At 41.6% G+C, this 21,381-nt stretch overlaps 1 protein-coding gene across 2 annotated transcripts in view; it reads left to right on the top strand.

Annotated features, from left to right (window-relative positions):
* Positions 1-21,381, top strand: part of nfatc3b (nuclear factor of activated T cells 3b) — a 26,358-nt gene continuing 4,977 nt past the window's right edge. The window contains exons 1-9 of one of the 2 annotated variants that reach the window (XM_079809783.1): positions 1-529; positions 3,643-4,801; positions 6,134-6,296; positions 7,154-7,353; positions 10,429-10,601; positions 10,961-11,101; positions 11,258-11,313; positions 11,426-11,552; positions 15,153-15,959. In XM_079809783.1, the coding sequence (XP_079665909.1) occupies positions 448-529; positions 3,643-4,801; positions 6,134-6,296; positions 7,154-7,353; positions 10,429-10,601; positions 10,961-11,101; positions 11,258-11,313; positions 11,426-11,552; positions 15,153-15,959 (2,908 nt within the window). In that variant the 5' untranslated portion in view covers positions 1-447. Of the gene's footprint in view, positions 530-3,642; positions 4,802-6,133; positions 6,297-7,153; positions 7,354-10,428; positions 10,602-10,960; positions 11,102-11,257; positions 11,314-11,425; positions 11,553-15,149; positions 15,960-21,381 lie in introns of both variants that reach the window. The other variant, XM_079809782.1, reaches the window with a different exon arrangement.

Raw genomic sequence — 21,381 nt, 5'->3', positions numbered from 1 at the left:
GCACTTGTTACATTGTTGCTGTTTGCAAATGTGGCCGCGTGTGCGCGCGCGCGCGCGAGAGCGTGTGTTTCCTTTTCGAGTGTTTGTAGTCTGTCAAATGTCGTGACGTCACGTCTGGAGTCGCAGTGTAAAATGTAACTTTACTATATCCTTCTGCATGCGCGCGAGGTTTCAGATCAACGCAAAACCCAGCATGGGATTATTAAAAAACAGCAGGAAATCGACAAAGTCCGCGAAGAAACACCACAGGCTCGACCTGACCAACTTCTGAGGGGGGGAAAAAGGACATTTTGGACCGTGTGTTCCGGGTTTTCGCGCTGACACCATCTCTGTTTTGTCAACCGAAGTGACGCTTGGAGAAAGTTGGAGTTATAGTGGCGTTTGCGCGCGCATGGGCTTGTTTGTTTATGTAATTTAACAGAAAGTAGAGCCGAGGTCTCTAATGCAATGACTGCGAACTACAGCGAGGAACTGGACTTCAGGCTGATATTTGGGGAGAGCAGTTACACTCATCAGTTGGGCCACACAGGTTTGTACAGTACTTTCAGTGCACGCGACGCGACGATTTCAACGCTCCGACTGTATAATCAATGAAGTGCGTGCAAGCGCGCGCGGTGTTAATGGGAGCGACGCAGTGGCGTCGCGTTTCTATTTGCGGCTAATAGTGTTTTACAGAAGTGGCCATGTTTGTATCTGTGTGTCAGGAGTTTATGAAACTGCTTCAAAATACTAAAAGTCACTTCCTTATTTCAACATCAAGTGTAAGCGCTTAAAGAGGAAGGTCAAAGCCTAATCAAGCGAAACATCTTAACATGGAAGCTACTGTAACACATACTGCTTTTTTGCTAATCGTCGTGGATAGTAGACGCATAATATGAATTGTACGAATAACCATTATTATTATTAAGCAATATTAATAGTATTAGCACTGTGGACATGTTACTGTACTTCATACTGTAAGCTACTGTTGTTGTTAATGCAAGTTATACTGTCCACTGTAATCCATCTTTCTCCAACTTTGCTGATAACATGGTTAAATTCACATCAAATTTCCACCTTTCAATTTTTATTGCTGAACATTTGAGTGTGATGAGGGTGTGTAAGTGCATTACAGTAGACAGATAGGCTTATCAGTGTGACAGCATCCCCAGCTCGTGGGTGAGTGTGATATTTATGGTTAGCTGGTGTTGCACTTCTGACAGCGGTCAGTTTCCTCATGTGCCTGAATGAGCCAGAAGAGCATCTTTCGAAATGCATTTGCTCAAGTTCACACCAGATGCCAAAGTGTTGGCCTGTTGGAGATTTCTCCACACTTGTTAAAAACATTTCTTTGGGTGTGTTTTTCGGGAGGATTGGTAACAAAACTGGTACATTTTGCTGTAGGACATCACTGACTTAAAACCTAATAAAGTTAATGGATTGTGTTTATCCTTCCTAAAGACCATAAATTATAATAAAAAAACATTTGCAGTGATGGACCTTAATATAAAGGTAGACACCATTGACTTGATGGCCTAAGGAAAACGGCAGTAAACTGGAGTTGATGGAAGCTTGTTTCCGCCACGGAATAAAAACGAAACGTAAAAGATTTTTATCTCACAATTCTGACTTTTGTTCTCACAATTGCGAGTTTACATCTTGAAATTCTGAGGGCAAAAAAGACTTGAATTGTGAGATAAAAAGTTGCAATTACCGTTATTTTTATTATTCAGTGCTGGAAACAAGCTTCTATAAACACCAGTCTCCCATACTCAGTGTGTTGTCCTTTGCACCACATGACTGGAGTTGAATGGTTATTCTGGATCTTATTTCCACTACAGTCTGATCACTATGGTGTGTGTGTTTTAAATGGAACCTCCTGTTCGAACCGCCCGTTCCAAGTAGGACTCGAACCCGGGTCCGGCCGGCTTGACGCTCTAACAAGGAGGCTAAAGGCTACAACCTCTAGCGTCAGTCACTAGAGTGACTCTTGAGATCAGAGGAGTGAGGTTTACTCGCACAGCGACTACTAGCGGCCTCTGTTACACTCACCCCCCCCCCCCCCCCCCCCCCTCCTATCCGGGTCACGGCACCAATTTAACCCCTCCTGTTCGAACCACCCGCTCCAAGCGGGACTCAAACCCGGGTCTGGCCGGCATTAGAGTCGGGCGCTCTAACAATGAGGTTAAAGGCTGCAACCTCTAGCATCTGTCGCTAGAGTGTCTCTTGAGATCAGAGGAGTGAGGTTTACTCGCACAGCGACTTCTAGCTGGCCTCTGTTACATAAAGTAATGAGCCATTTCAGTCCAATGGAAATACAAGCAATTCCCAGTGGACAAAATCATGCCCTACCATGTTTTTCTTGTTTTGTTTTGTTTTTTATATCTAGTTTCTCTCAAAAATGTCTTTATGTAAAGGCTGGAATACACTACGGGACTTTTCAAATCTGAGCCGATTTTAAAACACTAGGCAAGTAGGCATCATTACACTGACTAAACGCCTAAGGAACACACACTACCAGACTTTCAAGTCATTCTGGTTGGGGGTTTAACGTTGGTTTTTGTAGCGGAAAGCAACCAACCCGGTTCCGATCTTCGGAACACAGATTAAGATATTTTTGATGAAATCCGAGAGGTTTCTGAAACAGCCATAGGCAGCAACGTCATTACTACCTTTCTGGACCTTGAAAGTTGCAAAGACATCGTTAAAATCGACCATATGACTCCAGTGGTTCAACCTTAAAGGTGTCATGAACTGGCTTTTTTATTTTTATGTATACTGTTGTCTGAGGTCAACTTATGACTTTTGCGTGGTTTTTTCATTCAAAAACATCATAATGGATAAGTAATAGGCTATTTTCTACCCTGGATTTGAGGCTCTCTCAAGACACACTCGGTTTTGATGGGCGTGCCGCACTGAAGACTTGGAAGTAAAACGGCCACGGCTAGGATTGGCTGCATATTTAATGAGCTTCAGCTTCCCTGTCAGTACATGTGGGAATTGTTTTGAAAGCGTGTGGAGAAACGCTCACAGGGCTCGCAAAATGCCTTTATCAAAAAAACACGATTCATCTCTCATCCACCCGCGATTGATTGGAATGATATTTTTTTATTACTTGGCCCGCCCGATCGGCGATCCGTAAACACATACACACACACACATAAGAAAGGAATGTTATTTCACTATTTAAGATAGCCAGGCTGGGCTTACGTTTTGGTAGCCAATCTGAAAAACACATAGCCCGGGACGTTGGGCTTTGCGAGCCCTGGCCCATATCGTTTTCAAGTGTGAGTCTTCTCACGAATGAACCATTAACACCTCAAATAAAGGATTCTTCAGCCTTTGACAGCGTACTAAGGTATGTACATATAATCACTACGATCTGTAACAATGCAATACTATCACAGGAGCGGACCAATACTGAGCCGGCATTCTGGTGGAGAACCTGTCTGGGCCTTGACAGTTGCAATGTTGCTGCCTATGGATGGTTCAGAAACCTCTCAGAATTCATCAAAAATATCTTGATTTGTGTTTCGATGAACAAAGGTCTTACGGGTCTGAGGAATTAATGACAGAATTTTCATTTTGGGGGGGAACGAACTCTTTAAGTAAAATGGCATATAATAGGTCTTGTTAAAATGAACCTTTTTCCTGTTACTCTAGAATCTAGACCGGATGATGACGCCAACTCCTTCCCTCTCTTTCCTCCTGGCCCCCACCATCCCACAGAACTGCAGGACAGCTGTACAAACCAGCCTTATGGTACACCTCACCCTGGTTCCATCCAACCCATGGATTCCCCCAGCAGGGTATTTGACTGTCCAAGCATCCAAATCACCTCTATCCCAGCCAATTGCCACCAGGACCTGGGCACCCACCAGTTGGAGCAGTTGGTAGGTGCCTGTGGGGAAGCCGGTGCCGGGTCTCTATCAAGGGACCAGCTCTTCCTGCCATTGGATGGGTCCTTTAGGGACACGTCCTCACTGTGTCCCAGCCCCTGCAGCAGTTTGTCGTCCCGCAGCTGGTTGTCTGATGCCTCATCCTGTGAATCCTTCTCGCACATCTACGATGATGTGGAGGCAGAGCTGAATGAGGCGGCCGCTCGAGTTCGGCTCGCATCTCCTCTAATGTCACCATTGACGTCTCCTCTGCCATCGCCCCTCAACTCTCCCCAGGCGTCTCCTCAAGTGTCTCCGCTCGTGTCCCCCTTCGGTTCTCCAGGATGCATGGCTGCGTATGGAGATGACTCTTGGTATCGTTACCAACAACATCATCAGCAACATCTGCCATATCAATTTGCCCAATCGCTGTCCCCGTATCAGTCACCCCGCAACAGCGTCACAGAGGAAACGTGGCTCAGTCCCCGTCCACACTCCTCATCCTCACGGCCCTCCTCTCGGCCAACCTCGCCATGTGGAAAAAGGCGACATTCCAGTGCAGAGGTCATTCCTGGTTTGTCGTCCCCTCACCTTTCCCCCAACGCAACACCATCTCACTCTCCTCGCGGGAGTGTCACTGAGGAGACGTGGATGGGCGGTGCCACGTTTGCCTCCTACCAGTCCCTTCCACTGGAGGTAGACATCCCGTCCAAAACAAGAAGAACTTATCAGACCAACCAAAACCAGGATCAAGTGTCTCAGTTGACTGGACAAGAGGACTCGGGTCTTCAAGAACAAGGCCTTGCTAATCCATCGCTAAACTCAGGCATAGCAGTGTCCCTGCCCACTTTAAGGAAAGAGGATATAATGGAACATTTCTTAGCCGTTCCAACACACTTCCCTTGGGCTAAACCCAAGCAAGTCAATACTACTCCCTTATACAGGTAAATTGCACGTATGTATTGGACTTGATTTTTCAACCTTTGGTTTTGAACAATACCCCTTTTCCACCAGTATGAACCGGGTGCTAGTTCATAGCCAGTGCTAGTGCCGGTTCGGAGTTGGTTCGACTGACGAGCCTTCTAAGAACCGCTTTGCCTTTCCACGGGCTAGAGATCGACCACAGAGCCAGGTCTTACGTCACTGTATACGTCTCATCTTTCTCAGCAACGCTAGCGAGGCAGCGGGAAACACAAACACACCAGGCTTGTTCGAGATGCTTCGGCGCTGCGCAGACCGATCAGCGCATGATATCAATGTACCGCAAGAGAGATTCAAAAGCATAAGGAGTCGCATGCTCTCGTTGTATTTCATACGGTGATTGGTCTGCACAGCGCCGATGTATCTGGAACAAGCCTTCCATCAGGGTCGAATCCAACGCATTCATGCAGCTCGCCGTAATTTGTATAGACGGGGATTACAATCGAGATGCCATTAGCCAGTGGCCAGTGGTTCTACAATAACTTTATGGAGTGACGAGAATAGTTTTTGTGCGCAAAAAAAACCTAAATAACAACTTATATAGTGATGACGATTTCAAAACACGGCATCATGAAGCTTCGAAGCGTTATGAATCAGTGAGTCGAATCATGATTCGGATCGCATGTCAAACCGCCAAACTGCTGAAATTTGGCGATCCAAACTGCTGATTCGACTCACTGATTCATAACGCTTCGAAGCTTCATGATGCCGTGTTTTGAAATCGTCATCACTATATAAGTCGTTATTTAGGGTTTTTTTGCGCACAAAAACTATTCTCGTCACTCCGTTATTGTAGAACCACTGTAGTGAGATGGACTTTGTAACGACGTCTTTAGTACCTTTTAAGGGTCTTGAGAGTGAACCGTGCATTGAGCCAATGGAGGCCTTTCATAGCCATCATATTTCAACTGAAATATCTTAATTTGTGTTCCGAAGATGAACGGAGGTCTGACGGGTGTCGAACGACATGAGGGTGAGGAATTAATGACAGAATTTTCATTTATGGGTGAACTAACCCTTTAAGAACCGCTTTACCTAGTTCAGAGCTGGTGCTTTGGGTGTGGATAGACAAAGAACCGGTATGAAACTAGGCTCTGGCTCTGAACCAGCACTCAAACTGCCTTGGTGGTAAAGGGGTACAAGTGCCAGTTACATAATAGATATTTAGCCTGGTCCATCCATCATTTATGAACCTGTTAGAGTTGTAACAATGGGTGTTCCGTTTCATTGGCCAATTCCCAAAAACAACAGCTACGTATGTTTCATGCATTTGCTGTTCTTTATTTCTTGCTCAGGTCCACATCTTTACCTCCACTGGAGTGTCCTCTGCCCAGTCAGTGTGGCCAATGTGAGTTAAAGATCGAGATCCAACCTAAACCTCACCACAGAGCCCATTATGAGACGGAGGGCAGTCGAGGGGCCATTAAATCAGACTGCGGAAGACACCCTGTTGTGAAGGTCAGATTTTACACCAGATCTCGGACTAGCCTTTTATAAATTCCCCCATAGTTGAAGGTTTCTGACAGTGGGGCCTAGTTGCCCGTTTGTCCGAAAAAATGCCAGATGGGAGAAGAAAACCTCCCAGAAAAAAACAGCCATTTTTGGTGCCACTTGTGAATTATAAATGGAAATATTTCCATGTGATTTATTGATTGTGGTTAATTATTGATGGAGTAGTTGATCCATCATTGCCTACTTGTTCTGTGTTGTTTTTGCTCGTCACAGAAACTGTATTGTGCACAATTTGAACAGCTCGCTGAACTTGCACAGCAGTTGTTTTCATTATTCTGGTAAACTGAGAATGGGTTCCATACCTCAAGGTTTTTTGCTCATCTGACACCTGCTCTAGTAAAAATAAAAGACAAAATACCAGATTATTGTTTGGATGTATTCAATTATTTATATTACTATTACATACGCATTTTTTTCAGTGTAATATTGGATAAATGAACTAATTTATGATTACATTTTCCTGCAATAGAAGTTGAAGATAAATGTGATTCATGTCTTATAAAGACTGATCCATTTGATCCAGTCAGCGTGTGGTATTTTTAACAGGGTACAAGCTAATGTTACATGTGTTGGCCTGTTTGTTTACCATAGCTACCAATGACACAAATGGACAACCATTCCTGCCATTAGAGGAACAGATGTTCTTAGCTTTCAAAACTAGAAAAGGAAAGTTAGTCAACACAAACTTTGAATGTCGCTGATATAGGCTACTTTGAATACGCTATGGAGCATTGATGGATGATGCATAGGCACATACCATGTATTGCATGTTTACTCATATTGTTTTGTTCTCGCTTCTGTAGCTAATAGGGTATAACGAAAAGCCCGTCAGCCTGCAGATGTTCATTGGGACAGCGGATGAGCGTTACATCAGGCCACACCCATTCTACCAAGTGCACAGGATTACTGGCAAAACTGTAGCGACGCCGAGTCAAGAGATAGTGATATCCTGCACCAAAGTTCTTGAAATTCCTCTCCTTCCTGAAAACAGCATGTGTGCCAGGTACCTGTCAAACAAACCTCTGATTTACATTCACCCTGCCCTTCACGCGTCGTAAAGAGAGATTTTTTTGCATAAATGATGTATTGACGTGGCCAACAGTTTTTAGATCAAGAAGATGGCAGCTCTGCATGGAAACTATGTGAAATTCAGAACAGAACAGCGCTCACATTTTTATTCAACTTTATTCAGGGAATGGATAGTACTTTTAATAAAATATGTTTAAAATGATTTACACTCAAAGGAGGTGAAGACTGTAGTTATATCAGGACCCTAATTAAAGCTAAAGTGGATTGCCTTAATGGGAGTCGACTTGTTAGTATAGAATAAATCTTTTTACTATCTGACAAATTAACAAATGAATCATGGCTGACTATGAATAGAGAATTGCAACAGTGGAACCCACTACCAAATTGACCAGGCTTTTAGTAGAAACTTTTCCATATTGTGATGATATTGAATAAATGGTGGTTGCATGAATGCATACAACAAAGTGTAAATAATGGGGTCCTATTATGCCCTTTTATGAACACATCTTTTTATATTATTACAGCTCATCTCTCCCCAGTCTGGGCGAACACAACGTTCCGATGAACCCCCCCCCCCTCTTCTGAAATACAAAATGTGCTGTGATTGGTTAGCTGGCCCAATGTGCTGTGATTGGTTAGCTGGCCCAATGTGCTGTGATTGGTTAGCTGGCCTAATGTGCTTTGATCGGTTAGCTGGTCCAGTGTGCTGTGATTGGTTAGCGTGTGGTTGGGAAATGTCCCGCCCCTTCATAACAGCGAGCTCTACTCACACAAATGTAAATAGGCTATTAAAGGGATAGTTCACCCAAAAGTGAAAATTAGACCATGATTTACTCACCCTCAAGCCATCCTAGGTGTATATGACATTCTTCTTTCAGACGAACACAATCAGAGTTATATTAAAAATGTCCTGGCCAATCCAAGCTTTATAATGGCAGCCCAAAATTTGAAGCCCAAAAAAAGTGCATCCATCCATTATAAAAGTGCTCCACACGGCTCCAGGGGGTTAATAAAGGCCTTCTGAAGTGAATCGATGGGTTTTTGTACGAAAAATATCCATATTTAACACATTATAAAGTAAAATATCTAGCTTCAGACGGACGGCCTTCCGTATTAAACGTATGAAAAAACCATAACTGCCGAGACGAAGGCGGTCTGGCGGAAGCTAGATATATTACTTCATAACGTTTTAAATATGGATATTTGGATACTTGGATAAATATGGATACTCTAATTGTATTCGTCTGAAAGAAGAATGTCATATACACCTAGGATGGCTTGAGGGTGAGTGAATCATGGGCTAATTTTCAATTTTGGGTGAACTATCCTTTTAAGGATGACGTCAATTTCAAACCAATTCAAGCCTGATTTAGACTTGATGATAATAATAAAGAAGATCGTGCAGAACGGATTTCATTCATGGGATGTGCAGACACTTTAGATACGATGTTATACACCATATAATCGGGGAAATTTGTCGGAAAACTATGGTAATCCATACAGTAATCGACACCTTTTTTTTTTTGCATATTATGTGGGCGGGATTATTTAAAGGAGGAACATTATGACTTCACAAGATCCGGAAAAAGCCATTGTAGTCCAATCGAGCTATTCGTTGTAGTTCTTGAAAAGTAGATTGTGTTCAATAAAAAATCTCCCTTTGGAGTGGACTTTGAGCTTTGTAACCTTGCAGATCTTTTTTATGCTCAAACAGCAACTTTACACTAGGGCTGGACGATTAATCGAAACCGAAATTTAGAACCTCTAACCGACATAATTTTCCCATGTCGGTTATCTCGGTTTTAGTCACGTGACTCTGCCCTGTCTATCACATATCAAGTGCAGTTTGCAGGCACACGAAAAGATGCAGAAGCAGTTACCTTTGTTTATAGATGCTCACAATTACTATGGTAATGGCATGTTTTACACAGTTTATACAGGTCAGTTAATCGCAGTTCTTATATGCGCTGAGACACACACTGAGACGGCGCGCAAGCCCCGAAGCCACTTTCACTTGCGTCCTCATGAAGTTTGTCAATTAAATGCGTTTAAAGGCTTGCCAGTGTGAACATTAAAGCGATTGTGCTCTATTCAAGAACAACAATATGGAAAACTTCTCCGTTCAGTGCTCATGAGCTTTTTTCTGTGACAGAGAGCCAAGCCGTGTCGTGTCTCTGACAACACGCGCCAGATCACGTTCACTTGGGTCCTCACAAAGCTTTGTCATTTGTATGTGTTTTAAGGCCTGCCAGTTTGAACATTAAAGCGATTTTAGACCATCCGATGTGTATTATGTTGAACTAATGCCTGATATATTGTGACACACGAACACTCACAGACGGTAGCGCGCACAGCATGTGAAGATTGCGCGCAGAAACTCATTGTCAACGCCGTCCTGTGATTCATCACTAAAGTAGCTTAGAAACTCAACTGTTAAAGCATATATTTTAATACCTTTGAAGTAAGTGCAAACCACAGCTTCATCATGAATAGAGACGGTATGAGTAATTCACACACACAATCACTCTCTCAGTAATGCATTCAGATAAATGTAATGTAGGCCTACTGTGCTAATGTATCTGTATCTGATGTACAAGGAGAAATCTGCCTCATAGACAATAACTGCTGAAAGTGAACAAAGAAATGCACTTTTTCATTAGAAAAAAATATCCCACCTTTAATAGTAAAACATATTTACAGTACAAACCTTATCACCTATGAGGGCAAAAAAAAAGAAGAGCAAAATAATCGTTCATTAATCGTAATCGAGGTAAAATGTTTAATGAATCGAGATTTTTATTTTTGGTCAAATCGTTACAGCCCTACATTACACACTAACTAGGTGGAAAAGCATAATAGGACCCCTTTAAATATGATTTATAGCTAATAGTTTATATTGAGTTGCTCTGAGCCACTGTCAGCAAATAGCACCATTTATGTCACTCTTTGGTTTCATTCCACTAGCTCTAACCTGCAATAGTATTAAATAAAACAGAATTTAACTGACTGTAATCTTTGATGGTTGCCTTCTATCATCTTTCTCTGAAAGCATTGACTGTGCTGGGATCATGAAGCTTCGAAACTCAGACATTGAGTTGCGTAAGGGAGAGACGGATATCGGGCGTAAGAACACGCGTGTGCGCGCTGTGTTCCGTGTTCATATCCCTCAACACAATGGCAAAGTGCTGTCGCTGCAGGTGGCGTCCGGGCCGATAGAATGCTGTAAGTTTTTTTTTTTTCTGTGGATTTCCTATGTAAAAATTATGTAAAAACGCGTTGAATATGTTAAACATAGTTATTGCACGTCTGAGTCAACTGATATTGGTGGAGGAAAGTCATTCTAGAGAGCATTTGTTGGATCAAAATTGTATTTACATGTAAACAATGGACAAAAATCAATTTCCTCATAAGAGAAGTATTCTCCATTTGAAATATGTAAAAGAAAACTTTGAATATTTAAAATAGTTTTAAGCCAGCTCAACTACAGATGGCCACAAAGCTAACACACATTGACTAAAAGCCACAACAATCAAATTGTTGTATTTGAAAATGTTAAACGATTGTCTTTCTCTGTTGGCTAGCTCAACGCTTAGCTCAGGAACTTCCTCAAGTCGAGAGCTTTAGTCCCGCCTGCGGTTCTGTGACTGGAGGAGAAGAGATGCTTATAACAGGCCAAAACATCACTCCAGAATCAATAGTCGTCTTTCTAGAAAAGGGCTCTGGTAAGTCAAATCATCTATTGCAATAACTACTCTCACAGCTAGTCTCTAATTAGGAGCTGTTTTACATTTTATATAATATACATACAGTATACATTTTGGATGACAGTTTATGTAATAACAAAAGAGCCTTTGTATTGTCTTTTTTTCCCATTCCAGATGGTAAAACACAATGGGAGGTCGATGTTAGGGCTTTACAAGAGAAGAGTCAAAATGTAAGCCCAATAAGTTGTAAAACATGTATAGCATATATAACATATGCATACCATTGAGATCATTTAATTACAGGTGTCTCTGAAGTTCTTTTGTGTTCCCATTCCTGTTTAGACAAGCATAGTGGTAAAGATTCCTCCGTACTACAAGAAAACCACGGCTTCCTCGACCCAGGTGCAGTTCTATGTCAGCAATGGCAAAAGGAAGAGAAGTGTCTCACAGTTCTTCACCTATCGTTCAGGTAATAGTCTTTCTTCAGCAAGTCTGGTCCACTTTGGCGGCAAGAACTGCCAGTTAGACAGCAAGAGGCCGTCCGATTAATATATATAAGAGTCTCTAGGAGCATTCGTGTGTAAAAGAGGTCTAAAACGTTTTGTGATCTGATCACTGACCACATACAGAAGTAGTCAAAAACACACATGACCACATCGCATGTGTAGTAGAAACGCTTTGACCTAGCGTGTTGTGAGAGAGCACACTAAAACAAGTGATTCAAACTTCACTGTTGAACAAAAACACACCATTTGCAATGGAAAACGCAGCTGACCTCCTCACTTTCATTTACTTGCATTCCCTTCAATGCCTTTCCTGTTTGCTTCCACAAATCCGAATACTAGAGGTCACAGAAGTTATGCCAGGTGGAAACATTAACGGCTGATGACTTGTGATCGGATCACCTAAAACACATCTTAATACCAGGCAGAAACAGGGGGCCTAGGTGTCTCAAACAAAACTCTGATTTAATAGATATTCTGAAGCGTTCATTGTAGTTGCCTGGTAACTTGTAAAAAAAAAAAAGACAATTTCTTGGCAGAGTGATAAAAATGTGTGTATAGGGGCTTTCGCGCAGAGTAGATCTATGAACTTAGGAAATAGCCACCAGGGTGGTTCCCCGAGAAGTAATAGTTCCTCTATGAACATTTTCCTGGTTTCATTCATCGTTAGTAGGAACCATAGACTGTAAAAAAATATGGATGTAGTGTCCATGAAAGTATATGAAAGTAGGGTCGAGCTGGCAGTTGCCATCTTGGGAGCGCGTCACTCCCGGATAACAGAAAATGGGCAAAGAGGCGGGACGTGGGCGGAGCTGAGGTGACGTGATGACTAACAGACAGCAGACAAACGGCTATCCACCTGTCACTCAAAGTGGCCACGCCCTTAATTATGTAGAACTTTAAGGCTTCATATAATGTAAACGAATGAGTTATAAAAAATGCACCCCCCTCACAGTTGTCATGAAGAGCAAAATTAGAAATATAGACCAAAACCACCGTTTGTACCAGACTGTAAACATGTTTTTTTCTCCTGTAAAGTTGGGCATTTTAACATGGGGCTCAATTAGATTCTGCTCCCTTCTGGAGCCCAGTTGATGAATTGCAGTTTAAGTCACTTCCATATTGGCTTCAAGAGAGACTGCGGGAGGTTGCCGCTTGGTAGGAACTCTGAAGTGACGTGAGCCACGCTTGTTGTGACTTTTATTTTGACGGCGCTAGGAACGGCAGATCCTGAGCACACAGCGCTCCCATTCTCCATCTCTATACGTTTAGGATCTGTTTAACAGTCCTGTCTAATACATTATCAGATAGAACTGTTATACAAAGAAAGCAGACAGTATATGAAAAAGTATCAGCGTTTGCAGTGTGGATGATGACCAATGTCGCTAGCTGAGCAGAAATACATAATCATGTTTTGCGGTTGGGAGGTCCATCTGTCGCTGTTTTCCATGTTCATAGAGTTAGTTTCTGGGGTAAATATATAGGCTATAATCTGGGTGTGTGTAGATGGCTTTTTAAAGATGGCGGGTACTTGTGTTTCACGTGCATTCGGCCAATCAGCGTACACTTACGTCACTGGTAGTTCCCATAATGCTGGTTTAGTACTCCTGCTCTGAAGTAGGAGCTACATTAGTTCCCTCAAAAGGAGTTCCTAGAACTAAAATCATTCCCAACTCCTGCGGTGCGAACACTCCAAAATCCGGGTACTTCCGCCTATAGTTCTAGTAACTATGAAAAGGTTCCTCCGGTGCGAAAGCCCCTTTTACTGACTTCAGAATCTGTGTTAAGACTGTTCGATGAATTAATCGAGTTAATGAATATCTGACGCCGCCCACACTGCCGAGAATGACATTTAGATGAATATGTAAATATGAGCTATGAAAAACAGTGCCAGTCTCTCGTTTTATCAGAAGTACAACTTCATTTTCCAGTGTGTTCGTGTTTTCACTCATGGACATCTGACCTTAACAGACTTGAACAGGAGAAATGAAGTGGAAAAGATTTCCATGTGAACACTATTACGTAATCGCAATGGACCAATGGTTGTACAAAGGTGTTTTCCAGCTGAAGCAAACTTTTCCGGAGAGTTTGTTTTTTGCAAGCTGTTTAGAACTCCCAAAACAAACTCTATATGGGGATACAAGGTCTGAAGGGTTGGCAACACCTGGTGTGGAGGCTAACCAATCAAATTTGAGCTTGTGGTTTTGTGTGTATAATACGCCATGTTGTCTGAGACTAAGGCCCTGTTTACACCTGGTATCAAGAAGCATTTTCATCAATCTGATCACAAGTAGACGACACTAAATATTTTTGATTTTAACATTTTGAGCTTGTCCACTTTCGACCACTTCTAGAGGTAGTCGAAAACGTTGACCGGATTGCATTCGTTGTGTAAACGTTCATGTCAAGTCAAGTCACCTTCATTTGTATAGCGCTTTTCACAATATAGATTGTTTCAAAGCAGCTTTACAGTGATTACTTAGGAAATGAATGGAAGAGAGGTTGTTTTGGCTGTACATCAGCTCTAGAAAAAAGTTATTTATTTATAGTTTATTTAATAGGGACAGATACAGTAAACATAGATTATTTTCTTTAAGCAAAACCATGTCAGTGTCATTGTGTTTATAGCCAAAGGCTAATTCGCAACACCTGTCCCTAGAAGGGCTTTTTGTATTAATAAATATTATTATTATTATTATAGATGGAAATGAAAAAGAAAGAAGAGAAAAACAATGCATTGAATACAATCAAAGGTATAAAAAAAAAATCTAATTAAGACATGTTTTGACATGTGTGATCACACATGGTCACACTGTTGCTGCTGTACGAGCCAGGATTTTGTCAATATTTTTTAATGTAGATAGTTTAGATAGTATTGTCCAGCTAAAGTAAGTTTTTGATTGATTAATTTCCGCTAATCATTAGTTATTTACTTTGGGGCCGCTTACACAACACCGTTTTCTACTAAAATAAAAAACTCTCAATGCTTTCCGGCTGCTCATCCACACGGCAGGACACGTGTACATCAGACGTTATAGGAAGTGTTCCCGGTTCCGGCTGACCTAGTTAATGCAGCCTAACAATTATTGAACTTATTTGAATAATATACATTTATTCTATGTGGTCGAATGTGTTCGAACAGCCACAAAAGACGCCTACTCTCCACATACTGATAATGCGTAAACATTATGGGAAGCGTGCTATCCTGACGGGATTTAGATTTGTCGGCTGTAGACCTAAGTTTGGTTTAAAAAACGAAAAACTTACCAAGCACAATGTTCTCTCACCATTCCTGCACCCATAGACCCTCCCCTTGGACAGAATGTGGACAGAAGTGGTTGAAAGTGGACAAAAAAGACACCAGGTGTAAATGGGAATGCGTCTCTGAATGTGGTCTGATCGAACAAAATGCTTCTTAATACCAGGGCCTGAGATTACTGTACAACTGGACTGAATTTATGTCTCAATTGGACAAGATAATATAGCAATTTTCAGATGTTTTGAGAAATGAAGAAATGTTCACAAAGCTAATCTGTAATGTGTTGAACACCCTTCCTTCCCAGCAGTGCAGGTGAAGCAGGAGTTTGGCATGGGGCCGGACCTTAACACCAACGGCCAGCATCCAGGCACCTCCCCAACAGGCCTCATCACAACTGGGGACTCAGTTGCTTCAGATCAGGTCCAGCCTCTTGAGCAGTGGCTGCTGACTGAAGGGCCAGTCTGCGCTCCATCTTCAACCCATCTCTGTTACTCACCTCAGGATCCTTTGCATCTGAGCCACTCTCATCCGGCAGACAGAAGCCTTAATGCTGTAGCAGACCTCATGTTCTACCCCTCACTGGTGGATTTCAACAACTCTTTGTACCAAAAACCTCAACAGGATCTGTCTTACAAAGGACAACCTAGTCTTCCAGTGGTTGGGGGCTCACTGCAAGGCTGCAAGTCATCCCAAATCTCTGCAGAGCAATCAAGATCTCAACTAGGTAAAGGATACCAAGGCATACCTTCAGAACACACTCATAATCTCCACAACCTTGGCTCTATCTCTGTGTCCAGTACGTCTGTTCCAACTAGCCCAAGTGTGGATACATCCGGTCTGCACGCTGTGGATCCGATGCAATTCCCACAGTCCTCATCTTCCCAGGCGCTTCCTCTTTCCCACCAGCCTACTCTTGCCAAAGTGCCTTCTAACTCACCGTCTATCAGAGAGAGCATGATGGACCCTCAACCTTTAGGCGCATCTCTTCAGGAGTCCAGCAAAAGTTACAGTTTACCACAAGGTGGAGAAAGCCCTGACATTAAACAGGAACCAGAGGAAGAGAAAGAGCTAGCCTTTCAGTCCATAGGCCTACAGGATATCACTCTTGATGATGGTAAGACTCCAAGGAGAAGTTAAGTTACAGTGTTGATTATCATATATATTCATTTCGACCTGTTTCTCAGTTTGAAGCTAAATTGGGATTCCCCAAAACTGTTTCAAAGGTGTAGCCACAAGACTTAACAGTAAGTTTACTTAAGCCCTATTCGGACGGGATTAGTTTAACATGGGAGGGTGGAGTAAAGTAATTATTTCTAGAGCTTCTCCGTGATTCTAGTCCCGTCCCAATGTGCCATCTCAGTAACGATTACGACGAATTTTACCTTCTGTCAAAAGATCCGGAAAAGTTACCTCAGGTAAAACTAATCCTGTGCGAATAGACCTGCTGTAAATATTGCATAATTTCCTGTTTTAAAGTAGTTTTCCTGCGGTTTATCAAGTATGGAGGCGCGCTTGAAAAAGCATTCAGTTGCGTTCTAGGCGGTGGTACAAGTCTGTGGCAAACCTCGTGTTTTCTGCTTATCATTCAGATTTAAAAAAAAAAAAAGGTCAAAGCACTTGTCAGAGGCACGGAACTTCTTTTAGCTTAAGGTAAGTGCCTTTCAACAGAATCCAATCAGAATTTAATTAATAAATCATTCGACTGGACCTAACTGTTATATATATATATATATATATATATATATATATATATATATATATATAGGTCAGAGGTCTTCAACCCTGCTCCTGGGGTCCCAGGCTGAATCTGAAATCGCCCCCTAAACCTTCATTCACTATTCTCTACGTTATCCACTAATACAGTTCACTTGAAGGAGTGAATGAAAACGAGTGAGTAAAGTCGGACAGTGTGTGTACATCGGCTGTTACGGTGCAATGTGGGATTGAATGAGTGCACTCTATAACATCCACTATGGTTTCGGACACCACTACAAATGGCTGTACCCTCAAATACTGCCCTATTTGAGGGTATAGGGGGCAATTTCGGATTCAGCCCCACTGTCCTGCAGAGTTTAGCTCCAACCCTAATTCAACACAAGTGAAGCTAATCAAGCTCTTCCGGATCAATTGTTGAAAATACGCAGGCAGGTGAGCTGAAGCAGGTTGGAAATAAACTTTGCAGGACAGTGGGTCCCCAGGAGCAGGGTGGAAGACCTCTGCTATAGGTTATATATAGATTATGTGTGTTTGTGCACGTGATAACAGGAAGCAACTTAATACGGACAGAGGTGACAGCAGTGCATAAATCGAGTTACTCCTCCCACTTCTGCTAGTTTTACTGAGATTTCTTATCCTGTGGGAATTGGCAATTAATATTACAGACATCCTGTGGTAAAATTACATTACTTCATCTAACCTTGTAAAACTAATCCCGTCCGAATAGGGCTTTAGTTGCCTAGAACAGTAGTCCCTCCGCTAAAAGGAAGATTTAGGCCCTGATCAGACAGAAAGTGTTTTTGCAGTGAGAGACGCCTTTTTAAAATCGTTTTCTGTTGGCAGTGAGCGTTATGCACGCTGTTTGTGCGCCCCGGACGCCTTGCATTTTAACCGCCTTGCGTTTTTGAAGAAACGCTCTGCGCATGAAGTTGAAAAAAAATCAACTCTGAGCAGAAAAGCGCCGGACGTCATCGCGGTTTTTTCCATTGTCAAATCGAATAAATGGAGAGGCGGGCCTTCCATTGTGGTGACCATTACCTTGATTTAGGGCTAAGCGATAAAACGATAACGATATGTATCGCGATAGACACGTAATCGATATCAATAAAAAATGCGTTTGATAAAACGTTAGATCTTTTTTTTCTTCGACGGAGGAAACCAAAGGTTGCGAAGCAAGTTTGGTTACATGAACAAAGGCACTCGCTCTCTGGTAACCTAGTAAAGTAGGGAATGTCACGCTAACAGCCAGTCATGTAACAGTATCGGGTTTGGTTGCACCATATCTTGGTCTCGTGTTGGATTAATTCTTCAGCAAACAGAACCGGTGTGGAGTGATAAGTGGAAAATGAGTGCCGCAGCGAGCAAGGAAATTGTTGATAAAACAGGAAAACAAGTCAGCTCGGCAGTATGGCAGTTTTTGGATTTTTTAAGTCTGACTGTAGTCAGACCAAACCTGTTTTACCACCTTAAGCCTTGTTTATACTTCCATCTGGCTCTGCAGCGTGAGCCTCCACCTCGTCCGTTTAGGGATGTGTTTATACTCAACACGCTCGCCGTTGTGCTATTATTTGAAACGACATGGAGAGGTACTCTGCATCAGTGCCTTATGACAAAGCATCTAAACGGTACAAGGAAATAACGGAGGCACTGCACCACTTCAGCTCTGCACCCCCTCACCGACCCACCCGTGGGTCCAATATTGCATCATCATAATCATTTGAAAAAATCTATAAGTTGTACAGCACAAAACTAGACATATATGGCATCGTTTGAAAGATTAGAACCACAGCTTTCTTGATAATCCAATCAGTTTTGCATTTATGTTACATAGAAAAAAATAAGGTCTGAATTTGACCCCCCCGCAATGACCCCCCCCTTGAGAAAATCATATGAATAATATTAAATTTCATATTTATATCACACAATCTCACCAAAAATAGACAAGTCATATATCAAATGAAAGCTCTTAACCTCAAGAATATCACTTTATTTCACCGATCCAACACTTTACAGTAACGTTATTATCAAAAGAATCACGAAAATGGAAATGACTCTTTTGAACAAGCAAACACATGAGTCATATTCCTGCTCGGATCAATAACGCGTTGTGGAGCTAATAGCCTCAAACGCTATATCAGCTCATTCCTTAAGTTGTTTTCTTCAAAATGAGACCATTTTCACATGTCTGTGAGCGAGCATGGCCAAATGACACTGTAATATGTCACCGATGTCCAGATCAAAACATGTGATGCAGACAAATTAGATAGTTTTTATTAGATAGTTTGCACAGATTCATCTCAATAACTTTTTTTTGGAAGGAGATATCAAGAAAATTATTTTTTCCCCTGTTTACTGACACCTAACTCTGAAGACCAAACAGATTAAAAATTATAGATTTTCAAATAACAAATTCATTAAAAAATAAATCAAAATGACTTATATATGTTTATCATAAACTTGTGAATAAATACAAAATAGTATATGCAATATTCCATCTCTGTGTTAAAATGTAGAGTGTTTTGTGTAAAGTGAGACCATTTTTATCAATTTACTCCAATGTATGTGGGTAGGGCGCTCTTTTAAATTCAGATAGGCCTTATTCTCTAAAAACAATCCAAATATGCTGCAGAGCTGAAGTGGTTAATGTTCAAAGATAATTGTTAAGTATTTTAATTATTTGAGTGTTTTCCATGGTTGTGTTGACATTTATAACTGAGGGGATTATAATCAGAGGAAGGTAAAGTTTAAAATAAAAATGTTTAAAGTTAATATATTTTTCTCCTGGTCCTTATTCTAAATAGGTCATAAAAATATCAATAATTATCGATATCAACTGATATGAAAAACTTATATCGTGATACAGTTTCAGCCATATCGCCCAGCCCTACCTGATTTGGGGGTCTCCTAGCAACATAAAAAAAACCCTCAGCACACTGCTCTTTTCTAAATTGAAAAACGTCAACCAAAAAAATGGAAAAACGCACTCTGTCTGATCAGGGCCTTAGACAATTGTATTCCCCAAGCAACAAACATACAAGTTAATCGCATTTATGCTTTCAAACGGCTGATTTTTTTGGGAGGACAGTCGTTGAATGAATCATGCAAGGTGATTTACTAAGGTTTGCGCTACTCAATTTACTGGTGTTTGTGCCATTGTTTAACCCCAAAAAAGTGTTGGTCATTATGGAAATGTAGATCTCGCACAGAACTTTCCATTCCCATTTGCGCTTTTCGCTAATTTGTTTAGTTAATCTGGCCCTCAATATGTGCGAGTGTGTTAGCACTAAGAAATCAAGAGTCCTTAAGTGACCCAGAAATAAGTCCATTAAAAGTTCCACATCAACACCAAGTATTCCTGTGTGACTGTACCATGGGCGTCGGAAACCATTGTATGTGGGACAAGACCCACACGCTTTTTACGATCCCACTCACTATCGTCTCTAACATTCAGCACATGTCTGTTTACCTACTCCTAATCGATAAACACTTATTATTAAACACATGTTAGACACTTTATTTCCACTTTTCTAATATTTTTATTCATTTTTATTGAAAATAAATGCCTTTCTGATCTGATATGTGATGGGAAAAGGGAGAAGATTGAGTTCGGCGAAAGGCGGACTCGAACCGCGGGTCGATTTGTGTCAAAACTAGATGCCGTGCGTCTTACCCCTACACTACTGCCACTCTCAATGATATGGCGATTTCCGTAATTTTGTCTTTCCAAAATATACGTTTAGCAAGTAAAGCGTATATTTGTACTTAAAGGGTTAGTTCACCCAAAAATGAAAATTCTGTCATTAATGACTTACCCTCATGTCGTTCGACACCCGTCAGACCTCCGTTCATCTTCGGAACTGAAATTAAGATTTTTTAGTTGAAATCTGATGCCTCTGAAAGTCCTCCATTGGCTCAATGGCACGGTTCACTCTCAAGATCCTTAAAAGGTACTAAAGACGTCGTTACAAAGTCCATCTCACTACAGTGGTTCTACAATAACTTTATGAATCGGCGACAATAGTTTTTGTGCGCAAAAAAACCCTAAATAAAGACTTACATATTGATGACGATTTCAAAACAAAGCATCATGAAGCTTCGAAGCGTTATGAATCACTGAGTCGATTCAGCGGTTTGAATCGCGATCCGAATCATCATTCGACTCACTGATTCATAACGCTTCGAAGCTTCATGATGCTTTGTTTTGAAATCGTCATCACTACGTAAGTCGTTATTTAGGGTTTTTTTGCGCACAAAAACTATTCTCGCCAATACATAAAGTTATTGTAGAACCGCTGTAGTGAGATGGACTTTGTAACGACGTCTTTAGTACCTTTTAAGGGTCTTGAGAGTGAACTGTGCCATTGAGCCAATGGAGGCCTTTCAGAGCCATCTGATTTCAACTAAAATATCTTAATTTCAGTTCCGAAGATGAACGGAGGTCTTACGGGTGTCGAACGACATGAGGGTAAGTAATTAATGACAGAATTTTCATTTTTGGGTGAACTAACCCTTTAATTTAACTGGCATCTACTCCAGTAAAAAACATGTTTTTTGCTTCCGACGCCCATGGACTGTACCTGATTATTCCAGACCATATTATCTGTTTACATGTAATGCACGCTTCTGACCGTGTCTCATGCCGGGTCAATAACTCACCCCGAGCTACACTAACAAAAATATGCACTAACTTTGTGGCATATGCTAGCCGGGCTTTTTGTTTACTCTCAAGAAAAACTAGCAGCTGCCACCCCTAGTGTCTGGAAGCCTGTTTGGTTTGGGCCTAATTATAGTCTGCAGTCCCGCAGTGCAGCGGGAAAGAG

This window comes from Gobio gobio (assembly GCF_949357685.1).
Source record: "Gobio gobio genome assembly, chromosome: 25".
Classification (NCBI taxonomy): domain Eukaryota; kingdom Metazoa; phylum Chordata; class Actinopteri; order Cypriniformes; family Gobionidae; genus Gobio; species Gobio gobio.
Note: the sequence above shows the minus strand (reverse complement) of the source record. Positions and strands in the feature narration are given on the sequence as shown.